The sequence below is a fragment of the Pezoporus occidentalis genome, unplaced genomic scaffold, assembly GCF_034315485.1.
Source record: "Pezoporus occidentalis ecotype Australia unplaced genomic scaffold, CSIRO_AGI_Poc_V1 ctg3, whole genome shotgun sequence".
In the NCBI taxonomy this organism is placed as follows: domain Eukaryota; kingdom Metazoa; phylum Chordata; class Aves; order Psittaciformes; family Psittacidae; genus Pezoporus; species Pezoporus occidentalis.
This window is the reverse complement of record NW_026914940.1, coordinates 10,263,282-10,285,773: the sequence shown is the minus strand read 5'-3', so window position 1 is coordinate 10,285,773 and position 22,492 is coordinate 10,263,282. Positions and strand designations below refer to the sequence as shown.

Genomic DNA, 22,492 nt, shown 5'->3' with positions numbered 1-22,492 from the left:
TTGAAGAATGTGATATGTGGAAAGGCTCAAGGGAGAGACTTGTGTGTAAGACATGCTCAGTAAAGTGCAAAATAAAGGGCAATTTTGCCATAGAGCACATACTGGGACTGTCATGCAAGTGATGTGCCCAGTACCCACTGCAGTGCGAGGTAGGTACTCTCAGTTTATAAGGAAATTGGAGGGCCGCATTGCACTCGTTTTTTCCTGCTTAGTGCACCTCTGCACCATCAGTGTATTCACTGTTCTGTGTTAAAGGTGGAGCTAATCCTGAAGGAAGTATTGCCATCCTGATCCATACGTTAAAATAGGTACATGAGTTTGGTGAGTGGAGGCTCTAAGCATCAGCCAGGATATATGTTTTTCAACTACAGTCAATTCAAATAAAGCATGAGTCTGTACTTAAGAATTCTTACTGCTGTTTCCCAAAAGTGTAAAGGTTACATTTAGTCTTAATGAAAAGTGACAAAGTGACTCACATTGCTGTTTTGGAGAGTATGAAACAGAAATGCTGTCAGTGCTGAAGAACATTTTTGGGGACAAGAATTTCGTCAGATGAATGAGAAAAACCTGAGAGGAGTAAAAACTGAAAAAGCCTGCTTGACTTTTTCAAGGGAGGTCTATCCAAGGAAGATGGAAAACCTCCCTCTGGAAAATCAGCTGATTTTAACAGTACATGCTGTATGCAGGTCTCCAAAGGGTAAGTCATACTTTGTATTTAAACAGCTGGCATAAATCAACGGTGTTTTGTAGGAGCTGGTGAAGGTAACACTGAATTGTACTTGTTTTAGGATTTAGCCCTCTATTTCCACACTATGGAAAACATGGGGTTTAGAGATCTCAGTCAACCAAGCAGAGCCATACAAGAGTAAACAGGTTGTAATCTGAAATCACCTTAGGGCCTTCTTCTGCTCCCATTGAAATCAATGTCTAAATTCCTCTCAGTTTGAGTGGGATATTAAAATAATAATAAAAAAGCTCTAATATCCATGTTAATGTATTTTCTAAATATGTGAATTAATCAGCAGCTTGGTAAACTGGTTCAACAGCCTGATGCATTTGCTGAATCAACCTTGCTAAAACAGATGCACCATCTGCCTTGCAGTTTCTAACATGCTGTTAAAATAAAGCAACATTTTACAAGAATAGCTGTTTTTTGCTGTTACAGGCCTTAATCTGTGCTCAGGCAAAATTGCTTAGATCAAGACGTGGTGTATCTCTAGTGCGCCAAAATTACCTTGCAAAACTATGTTTGTGGCAGAACTTTAATATACAAGGAGAAGGGATTAATGAATTTACGTACTTGCTTCTCTGCTGTGTCTTGAACCATATTTTTTAGGTGTTTTAATAAATGTCTCCAAAATACTGTGGAGTTTTTTGCTTTGTTGTTTTCATATATTGAAAAACTACAAAGGAACAAGATGCAGAGTTCTGTTTGGTTAAAATCATTAAGAAAATTCAGTCCAACCCTCATGGCAAACCGCAGGCAGTTGGGCTTTCAGAAGTGCTGAAGGGATTAAGGTGCTAAATATCCATTAACTTTCTTACCTTTGGTACCTTGGGAAAACCTCACCTCTAATGCTCACATTTGTTGCTGTCTTTATGAGCTAGTTTTACGCTATTGGTAGCAAGTAGTTTCAATACTGGTATTTCAATGAGATCCCCTTTCATTGCTTCTTTTTACCCCTTTACGTTTTGCAGAGCAGCTCATAAGGGTCTTAGAGAGAAACAAAAAGATGCTCCCAGTCTTGTCTTCACCATAGTGGGTGACTGGGGAAAATATAAGGATATTTTCTTTTCTGTTAAAAACATGTGCCTAGTAAAGCGTCTTGCTTGAGGTGAACCTTCTAACAGATGGAAACCCCAAGAACTGCTTGGGCTAAACTTTGCATTTGTGCCCAGGCAGTTTTGCTTCTTCATCTGGTGCTCATGTACTTTAGTCCCACTCTGTATGAATGGTTCCTTTCTAAATGGGAGAAATAAAGCAAAGCAGAGTGGGCCCAAGTCCATTTCTAGCTTTACCAAAATAACTCTTTACATGCTATGACTTGTGAGGAGTTCCTTTGGATATACCTCAGTGTTCATGGAAGCAGTGTGTGTCCCTCTGTACTTTCTTCATAAAGGTTAAACACATCCAGCTGCATTCAAAGTAGGGAAACAAACAGTGGAAGATACTGGCAGTGTCATTGGAGGGGACACCTTAGCTACAACCACTGCACTGACATGCTGCTTTTTGCACTATGGCAACCCTGCCTCACCTCCAGGCTGTGACTCTGGCAAAGTCTTGGGATATTTGAAACGTGCTGACAGTCATTTTCTGTTGTGCTGGCCTGGTTTAATAGGCAGTATGTGTCATAAGTATGGGTCAGCCCTTATAAATATGCCTCTGTTGGCGTTTCACAATTGTCTGCAAAGGTGTTGCTCAACCAGAGTCCCAGCCCTGCAGTCATGATGTATAGAGGTGTTGAAGCTCCTGAATCAGATGTGGGCCCTTAGGCAGTTCTGACTGCAGCAGAGCTGTGTTCCAGTGAGTGCTGCTCCCGCTGCTGAGTGATGATATCCTTTTTGACTGCCCTTGCAGATGTTTCCAAGAGCTGTGTTTTATTTGTGCATCAACAAATGATCTGATATTTGCTAAGGGTTTGAATCCAGCCATTGAAGAATAATAAATGACTGTTTAGGTTGAGCTGAAATTTTGCAGCCTGATTCAGTTACAGTGGTGACTCACTTAGAGTTGGTTCTCACATGATTCACAAAGTGTATGGGTGACTCAACCCACAAATTTACTTAGCTCCCATGTTATTTTCCCTCTCAGTGAAAAAAAATTGGTTATAATAAATAATCACAGCAAACTTTGACTTACCCCAAGGTAAAATAATACATGTGTTGAAAGGCTGCATATTTGTAATAGTAAATTACTTAGTGAGGTAAGGATGAAATAATAGGACATAAGTATCGTTAAACAAGAAAGAAATGTGACGTGCATTTTTGGTTGATTTTGTTGCATAGCAGAGGTAAATAAAGGGAAAATAGTTATTTTTATCTGATGGAGATGCTCAGAGAGGCTGTTTTGACAGTGTCTGTAGTTATTGTTGTAGCCAGCCAATTCTTGGCATTTGTTCTCTGAAATAAGTAGTTTTAGATACGTCCATGTCTGGATCAGACATTTTAAATTGATGGCAATTCAGAAAGTGTGAGATGCCTGGGTTCTGAAAACTGGGTCTTTATAGGATGTCTTAATCTAGGCACCCCAAGCCCTGAAGTACCTGAAGTTTTCTGTCTGAAAACTCTTGACTGAGTTCCTTTAATAATATCAATTCACACAGATAAGAAATTCGGTTCCAACAGGAGCTATAAGATACTATATTTTCCCTCAAAAGATGCAACTGCTATCAGTGTTCCATAAGCATATGTACAGGCACATGGGTGTAGTGTAAATGCAGTCTAAATTACTATGAGTTTAGAGTTAGGTGGAGATGCCAGCATATCCTTTTTTGGGTTGTCCCAGAAGAATGTAGATGTCTAGGTAACTGCATACCTCTGAGCTTCTTAGCACTGGGTGACTAATCACCCTCCCTTTCATAAATGAAACAATAAAGAATCTAGAAAATGAAGACACTCTGCCATCTCAGCTGACTCTGTCATTAAGAAGATCATTAGCAAGCAGGAATGGTTTTTTACCTCACAACTACCAAATGTCAGCAATATCCATAAATTAAACTTCAAAAGTCCGTATTTCATAGGGATTAACTTTCAGGGAGCAAATAATGCGTAGTTTGAAAGATTAAGGTGAGAATTCTGAATTCTTTGGAAAAACAGTTCCTTTGCAGGTTGTGTCGTTGGTTTGAGGAAACCTCAGCATGTTCAAATGTAGCAAGAAATATCAGAGGAATAAAATGGATGGCCTTGGCAGACTCTCCAAAGCTAAGGGACAAAAGTGATAGCTGTGAGAAGGGAAGGGGTACCTGTGAACAGTGACAGGATTTAAAGTGTACAACTAAAGGACTTCTGTGCTAGAGAAGAAAGAAAAGGCTAAAAAACAACCGTGGCGCATCACATGGTGAACCACTGCAACGCAAAGTCCAAAGCAGCATTTTTGTGGTAGGCAGAATGCCGCTCTTCTATCACAAAGTTTGCCAAGCAGCCACAAGCAGTTTCAGGCCTCTTTGTAGGGAGTGAACCAAATGCACATGTTAATTTGAACTTTCCCTCAGCTAAAGAAGAAGGTGAAAGGATGGCTTTGTGCTCAAAGCACAGAAGCGGCGTTCATTTATTCTTGGTACTGCCACAGTCTCCTTGTGCAACCTTAGGCCAAGTTATTTGTCTCTTCATGCCACAGTCTCCCCATTTGTAAAGTACAGTTGATGGTACCGATGTCACAACGGGCATTTGAGGCTGAATCCTTTAACGTTTGTAAAGTGTTTTGGGACATAATACAGGGAAGGACAAATTGCTAAATGCTGCAACCCTGCATGCAGAGTTATGCTAATCAGTGCCTTTTTAGACACTGATCCCTTACTGTCTGTAGACTAATAGTGCAAGCTGGTGCAATTTTAGTCTATGGTACCTTTAACCTCACTGGCTCTTGGATTGGTCTGGCACAGAATAATTTATTTCCTGTTTGGTGGTTATGGTAATTCCCCATACTGCCTCTTTGAATACCCTAAAGGTTTACCATTATCTTAGGCTGGCCTTTCAAAAAGCCTGATTTTTGAGGCATAGTTTTAACAGTTTTTGCATGGAATAGGCACACTACCAGTTGAAGAATCTACAAAAGGAATGCTCATCCTTAGAGATAGATACTGGCAGAAGTCAAAGGCCTGCCATGAACTGGCTCATTTCATAAGCATTGCCCGTCAAAAGCAATAACCTCTTAGCACAAATGAGCTGAGACCAGGTGGTGTGGTGTGCAGCCATGAGCAAATGTATCTTTTGATAGGTAAACCACAGGTATGTTTTTCTAAATAATTACTTTTTTAGTGTTTCTAAATGTGTTTTCCTGACAGCACTGCTGGTAGAGTATGTATGGAGTACCATTAATTATCATGTATAACAAGTCTGTTCTCCCTCTTATTGCCGAGCTCCCATGTAAATACCCACATGGTTCCTTGCTGCTACGGGACTGTCACAGCAGATGCTTCTGCTTTTTTCTATTGCTGTAAACAAGCTGTTGTGACTGATACTTCTTTTCACCATATGTCCTGAACACTCCCAGTTCATAGTTATATGTCATTTCAGGATGCTTTGTAGGGTGTGTATGCCTCCACCCCATTTCAAAATCAATATAAGTCTCAATGGATTGACTAATGACTGTAAGGTGTTACTTGGCATGCTGGTTTTGGCTGACAGTGCTACTAAATGAACAGTTGTTTGCTTAATGTGTCTTTCATGGCTCCTTCGTGAAGTAACTTCTACTGAGAGATTGAACATGCTTTGGATTTGCTACTAATCATTTTTCTGACATGCTGAGACCGAAAAGAAGTACAACCCCAATATGTTGCCCTGATGATTGGTAATTTTCCTGTGTCCCTTAGCCATATCCTAAATTTGTATTGTCCTCATACATGTTGATATACTCATCTTCACTACATCCATCATGAATCTGTACAGTAGGAATGGGTGGTGAGAACTAAAGAAAACTATGCCTGTAAGGGTGTGTATGATGTTCTGTCCCACCAGGAGGAACTAGGACTGATGTCACATTTTCTTTCATTTGGTTTCATTTATGCTGTTGGGTTAGAGCATTCTCAATTCTCTTCATGGAATAGGATATGCAGTAACCAAAGAGAAATTGCTTGTGCACAGCAAACATATTTACTTGTTATTAGTGTGGGTGGACATGCCTTATTATTCGCCTGTGACATGTTGACCTTCCAGAAGGTCTGCCTGGCATAGTAGTGCTTGTAATAGCATACATGATGGTAGAGTATTGAGTGTGGTCAGGAACGGTGTCTCTACTAATCATTTTAATAAAAGCAATTGTCTGGAGGTGAACAGAAACTGAATTTAAATTGGAAACATAAAAGATGTTAAACTACAGGAAAGGGCATCCTTTGAACATCTCTTGTCTGACTCTTTAGGTTTCTGTACTAGAAGGTTGTCTGAGCTTATGTCATACAATAACACTGTGTTGCTCGACTATCCTCACGATGCAGTGTATTGCTATTGAGAATATAGCTGGTGTGAAAGACTTCATTTTTTTCGTGATATCTGGTGGAATTGCTCGTGTTGCCTTTAGCAAATAGCATGATATCTCTTACTTGGTTAGATACATGGCAGCAAGCTGTGTGAGAGTTCTGTAGCCAAGGAAGAGTTTTATGTAATTGTTATCTCGAGGTTAGTACAGATACTGACATGTGAATTTCTGCAGTTGCACAGTGGCTGAGGCAAAGCTTGTTTGTGTGTATACAACGCAGCTTCTCAAACATTTCATGGCAGAGGAGTTGGCACTAGATGATCTTAAGGTTCTTTTCAACCCTAACTGTTCTATGATTCTATGATCTGGCCTTTTTACTAACATGGCAGTATAAGTTACAGTCCCTTCTCTCTTTCTGCTCATATGTGTAAAGTCCTTTAATTCTTGGAGTTGAGAAAACCACTGAACTAACATTGACTGCACCTTTCTCTTCACCTCTCACTCTGAGGTTATGATTGAAGATGCTGTGTTGGTGGATTTTGGTACTCAAATCTTTTATGAGTCAAGAAAAAGATAAAAAGAGCCTGATGTAACTATACCGATGTGAAACATAGTCCCTGTGGAGAAGAAAAGACTATTGACATTGTCTTTACTATAGATAGACTTCTGTGATGAATGTCCATATCATTTCTTTTACTCTTTGTGTATCAGCAACTTAGAAGCACTTTGGTTTGTTGGGTTTTTTTAGTATACACAACTGGCTCTTCTATATGGTATCTGGCCACAGTGCTCTCATTCATGTTGAGGGCAGGTCCTAGTGACGAGTGGTGATTTGGGCTATGCTTGTGAGCGTGGTCCTCTGTTTATACATCATTTTTATGTTAAAGAGAGAATGTCTGTAAAAGCAGCCTGATGGAGTTGTTGCAAGAAAGAGTATGTTTGCACTACATGTTGTCCAGCTCAAATAATTATTTTTTAATATGTTGGATTTTCAATGTATTTAGATTTAGTAAATGTTTTCTTGTGCTTGTGTACACTTGATGGCCAGTTTTCTTCTCCAGCTGAATATGGAACAATGATGATTTTGATTCTGATGGGCCTTCTTTTGCAGCAGTTTGTCGTGGTTTAGCCACAGACAGCAACTAAGTCCCACACAGCCACTTACTCAATCCTTTGCAACAGGATGGGGGAGAGAATCAAAAAAAGTAAAAATGAGTAAACTCGTGGGTTGAGATAAAGGCAGTTCAATAGGTAAAGCAGAAGCCATGCACACAAGCAGAGCAACACAGGAATTAATTCACTGCTTCCCATCCCAGTTCAGCCCATTTCCAGGCTAGCAGGGCTCCATCATGTGTAATGGTTACTTGGGAGGACAAAACACCATCACTGTGAATGTCCCTCCCTTCCTTTTCTTCCCTCAGCTCTATATGCTGATGAAGACGCCATATGGTGTGGAATAACCCTTGGGTCAGCTGGGGTCTGCTGTCCCTGCTGTGTCCCCTCCAGCTCCTTGTGAACCCCCAGCTTGCTCTCTGTGGGGTGGTGTGAGGAGAGAAAAGGCCTTGGCTGTGTGAAAGTGCTGCTCAGCCGTGACTAAAACACCTCTCTGGTATCAGCACTGTTTCCAGCACAAATCCAAAACACAGCCCCATACCAGCTACTATGGGGAAAAGTAACTCTATGCCAGCCAAAACCAGCACACAGAGGCAACATGTGAGTACGTGTGATTGCCCCCATTGCCGGAAGCACAGAATGCTCTTATTTCCTTAGCTCCTTTTGTCAGGTTTCACAGGCTAAAGACTGTAGGCTTCTGCTTGGCTTTATGTAGCACTCTGAGCATCTGTGCTGTTGGTCTTCAGAGTCACTGTACTCCTTTGGTACCAAGGCATTCCTGAGTGTCTCCCGTTGACAGCTGGATGTTGTGGTAGGTGATCTTTCCTCTCCAGGTGCCTTTGAAAGCTACATGCTATCACCTGGCAGTGCATGCTTTTCTCTTATTTTAATTCTTGCCACAACTTGTGTCTTCCTAAAGTAAATGTGCCAAACTGCTTTACGCTTGGAAGAAATAATAGTTCTATGGATTAATTTGCTTGGATTAAAAGGAAAGTTTAGTTTTCATGGCTATGTAGCATTTTACATATCTGCAAAGTCCATTTTTACATGAATATTTATTATTTCATTGGCTACTGAAAAAAGATGCATTCCATAGGATTTCCAAGGTCTCTGTAAACTCTGAAGCCTGTAAATGATTTGGTGAAGTGAACCATTTTTGTCTCAGTAGGCTCTTTTCCTGTCTTTCACAATGACCAGTACCATGGTCTGGTGAGGGGCAGAATGTCATATGTGCTGCAGGGGAAGAGTGGCTCAGCAGAAATGCTTACCTCCTTTATTTCAGAATGTCATGTTTCACCATATGTTTGGGATAGAAATAGCTTTTGTCTGATTCAGGAAATGCTTAGCATTAAGAATGTGACAGATGTCCACCTTCTTTCAGAGTCTGTGCTGTTGCTGATCATCATTGCATAGCACAGTCCCCATCACCTGTAAGCTAGTTCTTATGAAGACCTGTCAAAGGTACAATTCCCTAGAATTTCATGTCGGGAAGCAAAGACTCTAATCATTGTTTTCTGGGGGTTCACAAAGTAATTTTTGCATTCTTGGAATATCTTAATATCGCCTACATGATTGACTTCCCTTTTGTTTCTAGTCATTCGTTCTCCAAATTATTTCAGATGCAATTATTATAAACAGATGATTTTCAGGAAACTGTTTTTGCCTGCCTGTATGGAATAATGCTTCTTGTTCACACAGCGCAAATAAGTAGAGGTGGTTTCCTTTTACATTAGCTATGTGTACTGCTTTTGCTGCTGTTACCATAGAGTCACAGAATGATTTGAGCTGGAAAGATCATCTAGTTCTGAATCCCTGGCATAGGCAGGGACACCTCACACTAAACCATGTCACCCAAGGCTCTGTCCAACCTGGTCTTGAAACACTGCCAGGGAAGGAGCAGTCACAACTTCTTTGGCCAAGCTGTTCCAGTGCCTCACCACCCTCACAGTTGGTAGATTATAAACTTCCAGAAAGCTGATTCAAAAGTGGGGAGAGAGGGGAAGCTTTTAGAAAACTCCTTAAAAATTATTTGTCTTTCAGTCATCTTCTCACTTTATGGGCAGATCTGTACTCTTTGGTTTCATTCACGTTCAGTGTTATGCTGGCTGTTGTTAACATGTTGATCTTTACCACTCATGGATGTAAATTTGCCTGCAGGGTTAAGTTTTGCCTGTTGTTAGCGTGAGAATGTTAGCTGGTGAATGAAGTTGCTAAGCCACTGGCCATCATATTTGAAAAATCGTGGCAGTCAGGTGAATTTCCCAACAACTGGAAAAAGGGAAATAGAACCCCCATTTTCAAGAAGGGGAAAACGGATGACCTGGGGAATTACAGACCAGTCAGTCTCACCTCTGTGCCTGGCAAAATCTTGGAGCAGATTCTCCTGGAAGGCATGCTAAGGCACATGAAAAACAACAAGGTGCTTGGTGACAGCCAGCATGGCTTCGCTAAGGGGAAATCCTGCCTGACCAATTTGGTGGCCTTCTATGATGGGGCTACAGAACTGATGGACAGGGGTAGAGCAGTTGATGTCATCTACCTGGCCTTGTGTAAAGCATTCAACAGTGTCCCACACGACATCCTTGTCTCTAAATTGGAGAGACATCAATTTGATGGATGGACCACTCGGTGGATAAAGAACTGGCTGGATGGCTGCACACAAAGAGTTGTGGTCAATGGCTCAGTGTCCATCTTTGTCGCTGACATGGAAAGTGGGATTGAGTGTGCCCTCAGCAAGTTTGCTGATGACACCAAGCTGTGTGGTTCAGTTGATACGCTGGAGGGAAGGAATGCCATCCAGAGGGACCTCGACACGCTTGTGAGGTGGGCTGATGCCAACCTCATGAAGTTTAACCAGGTCAAGTGCAAGGTCCTACCCCTGGGTCAGAGCAATCCCAGGCACAGCTACAGGTTGGGCAGAGAAGAGATTCAGAGCAGCCCTGTGGAGAAGGACTTGGGGGTGTTGGTCAATGAGAAAATGAAGATGAGCTGGCAGTGCACGCTTGCAGCCCAGAAAGCCAACCATATCCTGGGCTGCATCAAAAGGAGCATGACCAGCAGGTTGAAGGAGGTGATCCTGCCCCTCTACTCTGCTCTCATGAGACCTCACTTGGAGTATTGTGTGCAGTTCTGGTGTCCTCAACATAAAAAGGGCATGGAACTGTTGGAACAAGTCTAGAGGAGGGCCACAAGGAGATCAGGGGACTGGAGCACCTCCCGTATGAAGATAGGCTGAGAAAGTTGTGGCTGTTGAGCCTGGAGAAGAGAAGGCTGCATGGAGACCTCATAGCAGCCTTCCAGTATCTGAAGGGGGCCTATAAGGATGCTGGGGAGGGACTCTTCATTAGGGACTGTAGTGACAGGACAAGGGGTAACGGATTCAAACTTCAACAGGGGAAGTTTAGATTGGCTATAAGGAGGAAGTTCTTTACTGTAAGGGTGGTGAGGCACTGGAATGGGTTGCCGAGGGAGGTTGTGAATGCTTCATCCCTGGTGGTGTTCAAGGCCAGGTTGGACGAAGCCTTGGGTGATATGGTTTAGTGTGAGGTGTCCCTGCCCGTGGCAGGGGAGTTGGAACTTGATGATCTTAAGGTCCTTTCCAACCCGAACGATTCTATGATTCTATGAAATAACCTGTACAGCAGTAACTGAGTTAAATGACACTGAGAAGTTAATCTCTGCATATCATAGTTACTTCTGCTGAAACAAATATTTACCTGGAGGTTATGGTTTCAGAGCAGGAAATCTAAATGTAGTCAAAAGAAACCGAGATTATGTTCATGGCATTTTGCTTGATGTCTACTGCTTTGTATTAAAAGAGGTCATAATGAATAACATTGTACTTCTTATTCCTTACAGATCAAAAGAGAAAAACCAGAAAATATACCAGATTTAAAATCTTTAGTACACGAAAAATTTACTGCGATGGAGAGCGAGAACAGTGACTCAGATTTGCAAAACAATGAAAAATACGTTTATTTTAAGGATCAGCTTAAACAGATGAGAAAACAATGTAAGTCTTATCTTTTAAAAACTATAGATTCTTTGAAAGCTAAATGGTAAGATGTGACTAACTGCCCTATAGAGCTGCTGGTTATGGCTCAAACTGAGGTGGGTGTTTGTATTTAAAAACTTACTTAAATTGCTATCTCTGCAGAAGGAAGCCAGTGTTAATTACTTTGGTAGTTTTATTTAGACTCCCACAGCTCCTGCTATGTCTGAATACAAATACCCTGAAAATGTTGCTTCACATCTTTTTCTGTGGAAGGTGGGCTTTTTCGTTAGAAGCCTTTCTCATTAGTTTTATTCTTAGTTGATAGGATCTTCTAAAAAGATTAGGTAAGCTGTTTTCATTTGTCACTTAAACAAATTGCTCTTGTTTCACAACTTAGGATGTGTTGCAACTCTAAGAAGACCTTTGCTTTAATGGTAGAACTATATTGTTAAAAAATGCTTACTGTGTGTGTTCTCAGGTTTACAGCTTCTATGCACGCACCATGTAATGCTGCAGTTTATTAAAATCTGGTTTTCTTAATTCATGTGATTTATCAAGTGTTAAATTATGAAGTTATTTCTGCTTGAATTACCAGAAAAGCTGGAGAGTGAACAGTTCTAGTATTTATGCAGCACGACAAAACTGTACACTTTTATTGCCCTGCAGATTATAGTAGCCATTAAAATATCTCTGATTACTGTTGCCGGGAAAGTTCATAGGCTCTAACACTATTTGTGCTGCTCTTCCCCAGTCGTGATCGTGTTTTGAACTCATATTATTCTGCTTGCTGTCCCTTGACCCCTGAACCTATTCCCTCCCACCCTGCATTTTGATTTCAACATAAACTGGTATCTCAGGAACCTCAGGAGTTATAGATTAATGATTTATACCATTAGAAAAATGATACTCTGGATGCTTTCCTGTAGCTCTCCTTGAGCTTTGTTTTTGTGGAGCCCTATCCGAAACCCGCTGAAACTAGCGGAAGGAATTTTCCCGCTGAGTTCACTGGACTTTGGATTACTTCCCTGTTCTCTGTAGAGATTTATGAAGTGTGAAGACATGTTTGACAAGGTGAATTTTAGATCTGATATCTGAAAACTCCCTAGGATTAGAGCTTGAGGGCTTAATATACGTGTTTCCTGTCTATGGTTTCTGAGATTTTGGATTTGAGTATTAGCATTGATCTCTGAGTTCAAGTGAGCTCTTGGCGCTATTCTTAAGAATGAGCATACCAAGTTGCAGACCACAAAACAGTGTAATTTTCACTCTCTCCATAACCATAAAATTATTACTGCCCCACCATTATGTTGTAATTCCTAATTTCCAGGTGTTTGTAACTGAGAAGATAAAATCTTGATAACTGACTTTGGATTTACTTTCCACCCTGTACTTGCCTGAGGAAGGGGTGTATGCCGTAGTACTGCATTCAGCTCAGGCTGTGGGACTGAGTTCTAACTGGAATACCTGTTGAAAAAAAAGGTATTAAATAAGGTTAAATAAAATTAAATAAGATTAAATAAGCACAGGAAATGTTATTCTTGGAAAAAAAAATATGCAAGGACATCATTCTGCTAATACTGCCTGAAATCCAGATATGTCCTATTAGCCACTTGGACTTCTGTTTTAGTTGTGCACAGAGGTCAGACTGTGTCCAGTATGAAATGCTTGGTGATGTTGGATGTACTGCTGTGTTCAGACTGTTTCAGTCAGATGGGTCAGCTTGGGTTTTGTAGAACACATGATGTTTCGGATGAGGTAAAACCATCACATTTGGTCATATTGCAGCATTTTATGCAATTTAAAAAGCTGAATGGAAAGTTATTAGTTAACTTTCACAGACTTGGGTGCAGTATAATGAGCATGCATTCAAATAAAGAGCCTGGTATATCCCCCCTGCTTTTGAAATGGGTAACTAAATGCCACCTCAGATCTGCAGACAGAAATAGGTGGAAAATTCAAAGTTAAACTTTTCAAAGCAAGCACAATAGTGCTGCCTTAAACTTGCATTAATATTGTGTCTTCTGCCTAAGTAGTGTGTTGATCCACCACAAAGTCACTTTCCGACTTTACTTTCCTCTTCAAAAGGCTTTTTTACAGGGAAGGCTCTCAGAAATTCTTGAATAATAGTGGATGACTGAAGATCAGTGAAGTCTGTATTCACAGATGTAAATTTGCTTCTTATGATACAGTGACCTGGAACCAGTAAGATTGTTCAGTTTCTCTGTTGTAGCTATGTGAACTTCTTACCCTTTTCCTCTCTCTCTCCTTTTCTGTGTTTTGGGCACTCATACATAATCTTTAAAAAGACCTCAACAACTGAATGTCACAAATTCATTCACAAGCTTAAAAAATGACAGATACATTCTCATAGGATCAGGGCCTCTGGTCTTAACATCTTTGTGAGAAGCTAAGCTGACGTGTACTCTGTCTGATACAGAAAGTCTATTCTTGTTGTTGGGCTCTATGTAGTAAATTAGTATGCTGAGATGTGTAATTGAACACTATCTAAAATATCACATACACCATGCAGAAAGTAGTGTTACTGTAAAGAATGGGCTAGAAAGCAGGGACTTTTGGGTTGCATTACTAGCTGAGCTCAGATACAGGAGAACATTAAGGTCATCCTGTTAGTCAGCAGTGTGCTTGAGTCAAGTCATCTGTGTATTCCTTAGCTTCTCCTTTATGCATTGTGTTTTCAAAAGCATGAGTCCTACAGTACTGGTCCCATAATACAGCATATTATAATGTGTCTGCAATTTTGGGGAGACTGCTTGGTGTGAGTTATGTGTAAAGCTGCTTGATGTGAGTTACATGTATCAATAACTTCATCTACAGCTACCTGGTTGCTGCTTTGTTTTCAGGTATTAGTCTTGCCAGGTTTGGGCACAACTTAGTGCATGACTCCTGGCCTGTTTCAAGCACACATACACAGTGTGATTCAGTTTTTAGCTCTTCCCTGGGGTTTGGTTTTATTGCTAAATCAGATAAGATATAAAAACTCCAGCCATGTTTTTTAGAGGAGCTTTCCTGGAGTTTTCTCTTGTCCCAGCCTTTTCTATCTGAAGAGCAGATGGGGTAGATGCTAAAATGATTTGCCTTTCATGATAGCTTACCATTAATCATTACATAGTTTTTATGCAGAGTTTGACATTTTTATTGTAGAATAGCTGAACAAGGAAACGTAGTCTCATATTGTCTTGCTACTTAGAAATTAGCTAGTGTTTTAAGGAGAAAAACTTTCCTTTTGGGTATGGTGCAGAGTGTGAAGCAGTTAAATATAACCTTATTTCAACAGAAAATTCAGAAGGATAATACATTTTGTCTCTTGATATTTGGTGCCCCAGTGATGGAAAGGAGCTGTGTGGTTGTTCTCTGCCACCTAAGAGGTGACATGAAGCATAGTAGGTACCTCTGATACTCTCAGGGAGGGGATCAGCGCTGTATCATCTTCAGGTTGTCCTCCAGGCAGCTTTGTGGGAAGGAGACCTTCTTCTCTTTGAGCTTTAACAGCAGCTAAAGTGAAGAAATGAAATTGGGAAAGTGCATCTGTGTGACAGTAAAGATGATATCATGCCTCAGAGCAGTTTCTGTTCTGCTCAGCTTTCAGACAGTTTGCAGGCATTTTCCCTCAATCTGTGAGCCTTTATTATGCAGCTCCTTTAGCTGGAATTTGTGCAAAATGATGTGAAATCTCCACCTCTGATGATATGTGTCAAAACACTGTCAGACGGGTTTTATGTGAAGAGCAAGTGATTTTTTTCCTCAAGTCTGTTTTCAGAACAATCTCACATTCCTAAATTCCCACTTCTTATTTTTAATGGAAAACATTTTCATTTTTTTGTCTCATACCTGCTTAGAATGTAAGCCATGGAAAATAAGTGTTGATTAATATGTTTTTATGATATTTTCAGCCATTTCTTGTACCTCAGAATGGCTACATCATCTTTTCCAAATAATGGAGCACTTGGAGGGGTATTCACTAAATCTGGTAGTAGCAGCAAATTCTAAATGATTACATGTGTGGTTTGTAAGAAAACATTTTTGTGACCCTGCATGACTGATCCACTCTTTGCACATAAGGGTGCTGGATCTGCAAAGTGCTTTAGTGATCTCCTTTTGATTAAGTTAAATACTTGAGCAAGTTGCTTAAATTAAAGTGCTTGAGTAGATCCTTTGAAATGAGTGAGATTGCTGGCATGTTTCACTTCCTTATTGGAGTGTAACCACAGTACAGAACCTTGCAGGACTAAGCCTATAGGAACCAAGTCATGATTACTGCAGGAATTGTAACTTTGCATTTTGTATCTTCTGTAAATTTAAAATCCCACCTTCTGTTTAAAGTTGTATTAGCAAGTCTTTTTATTCCATGCCAATATATATAGAATATATATATATATATATCTCAAAGGCATCTTCTGGCACAGAGTATGAGAATTTTGCCTTCATAAAATGAAAGTAAGATCTGCCTTTAATCTCTGTGTATCAGTTTAAATTTCTGATACTCTGTGCAAAGAGCTAATCAGCAGGTAAAATCTCTCCTCCTGTGACCCTAGCTGCCGCTGCTGTTTGCTGAAGGTTATTTAGTTTCACATTTGGTGCACAAAGGATGGCAGGTTTCATAGCCCTTTTATAGCAGCTGATAACATGCACTTTGGAATCCTTGATAACTACGGGCTGTACGAACACCCAGCAGATGCATGTTCAGTAGTCGTGTTGTAGGAAGTGTTAAGGTTTGAGTGAATGACAACATTGCTGGCTTTGCCAAACAATTGAAGGAGTGAATTTGGCAAATGTATCAAAGTGTTTTTTTTTTATAGGGAACGAATAATTTTGAGACACAGCAGTAGTTTAGGCAGGTTTTTTGTCATAGGAGACCAGTCACTGCAATGTAATTTGGAAAGCATTGCAGTTGTAAAGGTCTTCCTTGTCCTGCCCACTGAAGAAAAAATGTTACAGAGGGTTTGAAAGAAAATTGTAAAATGTATGTATCACATTTTAACATTTTGCTAGGACAGATTCATATTCATTATCAAAAAGAATTATTTTGAAAGGAGAAGATTGTAAGATTTAATATTTAGTATTCAAGTACACACCATTATGCCCTACTGATGATACATGAAGTTTAAGTCATGCATATGCTCAGAAATAATGGCATAAAAAATGTAATTTGAGATGCAGTTTGTGTAGAAAACTGCACTGGTTGAAAAAATGACACTGTGAAAGGAATTCTCTTTAAATTTATGTAACAGTCTATTTGGAGGTCCAGGAAGGACTGAAGTCTTTGATTTGCTTTTAGGAGCTTAAGAAAGCAAGCTGCAACCTGTGTAGTATAGTGCTTGAAAAGTTTCATCCAATTAATCCTCACAACATCACACTGATGGAGCCAAGTTAATCTTATTCTTCAACATATAACAGAAGTGAAACTTCAGTAAGTAGTTAAAGTTACATGTGTGGAGTCACATAACTGGTTTGCAGAGCTGGCATCCTATTCAGTTCTGCGTAGCTTCTTAGTTGGTCTGTTTTCATCTTTATACTTAAACTGTGTTGACAGAGGATCAGCTGAAAAAGAACATTAGTGTGTTTTTCTTTGTCTTTTTTAATATGAAATAGTAATTTAAGATCCCCTAAATTACTGACTAATTATGGGAAAGCAACTTCAGCAGAAAAGTTGGAAATTCTAACTCAAAGTGGGATTGATGTTACGACAGTTCAGTGGCGTGTGTGGGATATGCACTTTTCATTTATGTAAAATCCCTTATTAGACAGCCCTTTGACTAGTGAAGAAGTGAAAGATGATCTAGCACTTAGGAAGGTCACTTGGAGTTTAGGATACTTCGGTTTAGTTCTTTGCTTTGTTAGTCGTCTTGTATTAGATCAAGTCATTTTAGGTTCAGAACAGATCACTGGGAGTTAGGTGCCTAAAATCCTTGTGGGTCTGAACCTTATACCTATATCTGAAATTCAGCTATGTGTATATTGTGTTTGTGGGCTTTGCAAGGAGAGACTAATGAATGTGGACTGGTTCATATCTGTCTGCTCCAGGCTGGTACCCTATGGAGCAAAGTAGCCATGTCTGCTGCAAAACACTCGATTGCCCTGCTTCTCTTGTGGCACTGAAACATTAGTATTATTTTTTGTGGTTTTGTCAGTTCAAAGAACTGGAAATAATAACATAACTGTGCTTTAGTCTGCCAGAGTAATGTTTTCATAGCGTGATGCTGAGGGAGCAGATTGCAGCCCCTGAGGAGTGACATGAATATGTTTCGAGGCATTTGTATGAACGAGATCTGACTTTTGGGTAGGGTTAAAGGACTACCCTGAGAGAGAAACTTGGCATCGTTTTGTCCTTCTGGGACTGTCCTGTCTGGATATTTTCTGGAAGGAACTAGTTGGCTTGCTTACTTGTAATTTTGAAGGATTAGAAGATCAAGGCCTGGGAATGAAATAGTATGAGTTAAAGTGATGCTGATGAAGTCTGACATACAATCCCTCTATTTCACAGAATTGTTGGGAGGAGAAACAAGCTAGAAAAACAAACTAGATAAATGGGATGCTCAAATACTACGGCAGTGTGAACAAGATGAATATCCAAATTGCAAAATTGCCATCACAGCTAGTGTTCTTGATAATTTGTAAAGAAGGACCAACTCTAGAACAAATGAAACCATCAGAACTTTTTTTTTGTAATCTGGGACAATTTTTCCATGCCCAAAATTAGCTACGTCGATAGGATTAACGGGCAAAAGCTTGCATCAACAATATTTCTTTTAGTAGATTAACGAAGAACATCAGTTGCAGATGGATCTGCAGAGGGTTTCTTTGATGAAATTATTGCCTTTCTAACATGATTGACCGAAATAAGAACTTGCTTGCTTTGGCGTTTAGAGTTCTGACATGGAATTCATAATTACAATGAAAGAGGAATCAGCCCACCCCCTCAAACAGCCCTTTTCCACTGTGAGTAACCTGGATTTCAATCTCATTGATTTAAAATCAGAATTTGACTGACTCTTGGCCTATAGGAGGTTGAGCTGTATCTCTGGAATCTGGTCTTCCACTTTCTCAGTTCAGGGTGTATTTAACTATATGTAAAAATGGAAACAACTGCAGAAGGAAATACTGAGGCTTTAACCTTGTGGTAAAGGCACTCAGCTGAGGGAGGGAGGTATCTAAATCAGAAAGATCATCAGATGTAGGTTTCTTCTGTTATAAATATCTCCCCTTCAAGTATCTGCCCTTCCAATCAGTGACTACTTGAGGGTAAACACCTCTTATCTCTTTCTGTGTCTCTCATCTGATCTATACATGTATTTTAAAAAGATCTATATTTAATCCTGTTGCGAAAGTCTTTGCAAGATGTGGTTCTTGCTTGTATGTCAGCCTGGCTTTCAAATCAGCACTGGGCATATAAAATCTAGAAAGGAAATAAAGTGTTGCACAGAAATAATTTTTTATTATTATTATACACTTAGGGGTAATACTTTGGGTAATTTATTGTTACTGTCATGGGATAATTCTCTCTTAAGTGAGCACATTGATAGCTACCAGCATGGCTTTTTTACTGTTTGTAAGAATCTAGGTCAGGAAGAGAGCTTCTAGATGCCGATTCCATTCCCTTGATGTTGCATTCAATCCCATTATTTAACAAATCCCCATCTTAAAATATATTATTTGTTCCCCTTTGTTTCTATTGGGAGAGGGATGAAAAACCTTAGACCCTTGCTCAGCTCGTGAGAAATTTTCAGGCAAATCAGTTTGTAACCAAGTTTTTGCTTGTTTGTTCATGTGCCAGCACTGAACCCTTGCTTATAGGGGTGTTCTCCCTGAGTGGTGGAGTTCAGTGTAGTCAGTGTCTTTGTGCAACATAGGAACTTTCTAGAATCTCATGTCTTGTGGCCATATTTGAACTCATTAGAAATGTTTTATACATTTCAGATGAGTAAGAAGCATAGAGCTAAAGCTTGCCTGTATCTGAAATTCTGAAAACTACAATAGATGGATTATACCCTATGGAAAATTTGCTTTCTGGTAACAAAACGTGAGCAATTTGAAATCATAGAATAGTTAGGGTTGGAAAGGACCTTATGATCATCAAGTTCCAACCCCCAGAATTTCACCAAGAGTTTTCATTCACTTCTTTCATGGTGTAATAATACATACTATATTGGTGTAAAATACGTATGTATAAGTATGTACGTACTATGTATGTACTATACATACAAAAAACCTCAAGGACTCCCGTCTGCCAGGTTAGTACAATTTTACTTGCCATTATGTCTTTTGCCTGCTATTCAGACAAATGTAAAAGATAGAGGATGGAGGAATTCCATTCTTATGCCGTGCGCTTATGGCTTAAACTTCAAGTGTGACCACAGGAAAACAGGTGAAGAATGGTCCAAGAAGAAGAAAACAAAGAAAGAGGAAAGGAAAAGCATCTAGGTGTTACATTTCTTCAGTTGAAATGTTCTCATTTTGAAGTTAGGATATTGAGGAAAATAAAGCAAAGCTTTAAACTAGGGGAACTTTTTTTTGTTTACTCATTTTTTCTGTTACTTGAGCATTTCAGTTCTTGAGTAATCAGTTCTTAAAAGGGGCCTATAAGAAAGATGGGGAGAGACGTTTTAGCATGGCCTGTTGGGATAGGACAAGTGGTGATGGTTTTAAATTAAAAGAGGGGGGAGATTCAGGCTGTGTGAAGAGAAAATTCTGTACAATGAGGGTGGTAAAATACTGGCACAGGTTGTCCAGAGAGGTGGTGAATGCCCCATCCCTGGAGACATTCAAGGCCAGGCTGGATGTGGTTCTGGGCAACCTGATCTAGCTGAAGATGTCTCTGCTTATTGCAGGAGGGTTGGACTAGATGAGCTTTGAAGGTCCCTTCCATCCCAAACTATTCTATGACTCTACAATTCTGTGATTCTATTTATCTTATTCCTGGATAGACAGTAGGGGTTTTTTACCCTTCCTATATGTTCATTTTAATCATTTGTGTGTGGGACTTTGTGGCACTGGTATGCACAAGTACCAAGGGAAATACTACTTCAAATAGAATTCTACTCCAGGTAGAATTCTACTCCAAGTAATGGATTTGGATTGAGTGCCAACGCATAAAGCATTTGAGGAAGAACAGGGATGTTGATCTGAGATAATGCTGACTATATAATAATCCATCAGTGCATATCACACTGCATGGTAACTTCAGAGTTCTCCAGTTAAGAGAAAACATTTGGTGTTTTTATGGGTCCTGAAACTATTTGTCATGTAGCTCTTTGGTGTGGCCTTCAGAAGAGATGCAGGTTGAGCTACATTGTGCTTTGATAAGTGTTAGTGTAGCTTCTGAAATCAATAGTATTTCCTTGATCAACACTTGCAATATACAGTAACATGCAAACAAGCAATGTACAGCAAGATTAACAAACATCCTGTAATTCCTTATCAGAAGTTCACGCTCATTGGCTGTTTACCATAGTTTTTGACATCCATACTGTTTCATTTCCCTCTTGAAAGCTGTAGACACCAATAACCTCCCAGCAAAGCATGTTTTCTTTCCAGCTTTAATTTTATGCCATTAAATGTACTGGAGATCTTCCTCATACTACCCCAGACCTGTTAAATAAGTTGTGCTGAAATGGAGGAAGAAAGCTAGAGAAGCACTAAAGGACTGCAACACCCGTCTTTTAGGTTTGTGGACCTCAGGCTGGATCCCAGAGCCCAGAGTTAAGTGCCTTGGCTCCCACAAGGAGGGTTATGGCACATCTGCATGAACAACTTTGTTCAGTGATGAATCTGTTCTGTCAGCATAGTGTGCTTTACATCTGTACGTCAATCATAGTATTGCAAAAGATGACTAAAAATGTGCCAACTATAAAGTAACGTGAAGGGAATGAATCAGGGCTTGTACTGTGAGACTGAGCACACATGCTTGTATTATATAGCTGGAGAGGAAATGGACCATGACTGTGATCTGTGGATTTGGGAATTTTAGGCGCTCAAACGATTGCTGATGTTATCAGGGAGCTGAAGTGGTAATTGTGTGTACTGTGTCTCAGGGGTAACCTAAGATATGTTGCTTTCAGTCACCATTAGCACAAAGTCAAAGAAGTCAAACACTTTTCATAGGCATTTGCACTCTAAACCAGGCTTGGAGCATTGGATGTTCTATCACAATTGAAGAGTGGTTTAAGTTGTCATCTCTCAGCTGTTATTAGCTCTCATTTGTGACACAGGATCTGACTTTACAAGTGTGGATAGGTTTATCATGTGTTACCATCTGAAACATGGATGTAGATCTGTTGTGTTACCAGGCTTGCAGTGAATGATCTCAGGATTAAAGGCAAGTTGCTTAACAGGTGTTCCAGCAGGCACCAAAAATATCTCATGAGGCAGAGAAGCAGTGAGTGGGGTGATGGTGATATGTTTCATATGATGGCATTGTGTCTACAGCAGTTGCCCAGGAAGTGAGGAAAATAAATTCACAAATAAGCAGCTAAGAAGAATCCCTTGAGGGGAAGATTTCACTTTTGGCACCTTTCTGGATCTTCCAAATGCCACTGACCAGATTACTGGAGGCTGGACAAGAATACCAGGAAAACATCGCTGTAGGCTTTCCCTGCCTCCTGTCCTCTGGAGATATTTGCTATTATTCATCCTCAGAGTAAGACTGTTGGATGGGCTGGACCATACATCTGACATCATACAACTGCTCACAGGCTTTTAAGCAACCCCTCGGCTGTAGGCTGGTCTGTAGAGGGCACTCTTCAGCCCTTGTGTGGAAGCAAAATGTGCACCCTGCGCAGCTGGAAATGGAAGGGGGCAAGGGGTGATGCAAAGAGGGTGCATGACTACGTACTCCAGTAGTTAACTTACCCAGCAAGGAGTGGGAAACTGGGTTCTCTACATCTGCATCACCACCTTCTCTTCTTCCACTTGGATGGAGCTGTACTTAATTTCAAGAGCCAAAGAGGTTGCAGAGCAAACAACATATTCCTTGGTACTCAGGATGGGGCAGATCTGAGCAAGCGCTGAAATCAGAACTTCAGATCCCTGGAGAACCTGGGAGAGGCTTTCCAGGGTTAGATCCCTTTAGAGTTAGGAGGACACTATAGAGGATTTTTCATCGTTTTGAACTTCAGTGTCTATAGTTTGCTTCAGTTCTTTGGATCTGGCCCAGACTTGAGTATTCTCTCTCACTCCCTATTTGAAAGTGTATGTGTCACTTACTGAAATCAGAAATCTTTCCAGAAAAGCTCTTT

General features: G+C 40.2%; 1 protein-coding gene across 4 annotated transcripts in view; it reads left to right on the top strand.

Annotated features, from left to right (window-relative positions):
* The window catches only part of NSMCE2 (NSE2 (MMS21) homolog, SMC5-SMC6 complex SUMO ligase), a 133,685-nt gene that overhangs the window by 50,377 nt on the left and 60,816 nt on the right, over positions 1–22,492 (top strand). For all 4 annotated transcript variants that reach the window (XM_062627058.1, XM_062627057.1, XM_062627056.1 and 1 more), the window contains one exon: positions 11,105–11,258. In XM_062627058.1, coding sequence (XP_062483042.1) covers positions 11,105–11,258 — 154 coding nt within the window. The remainder of the gene's footprint in view (positions 1–11,104; positions 11,259–22,492) is intronic.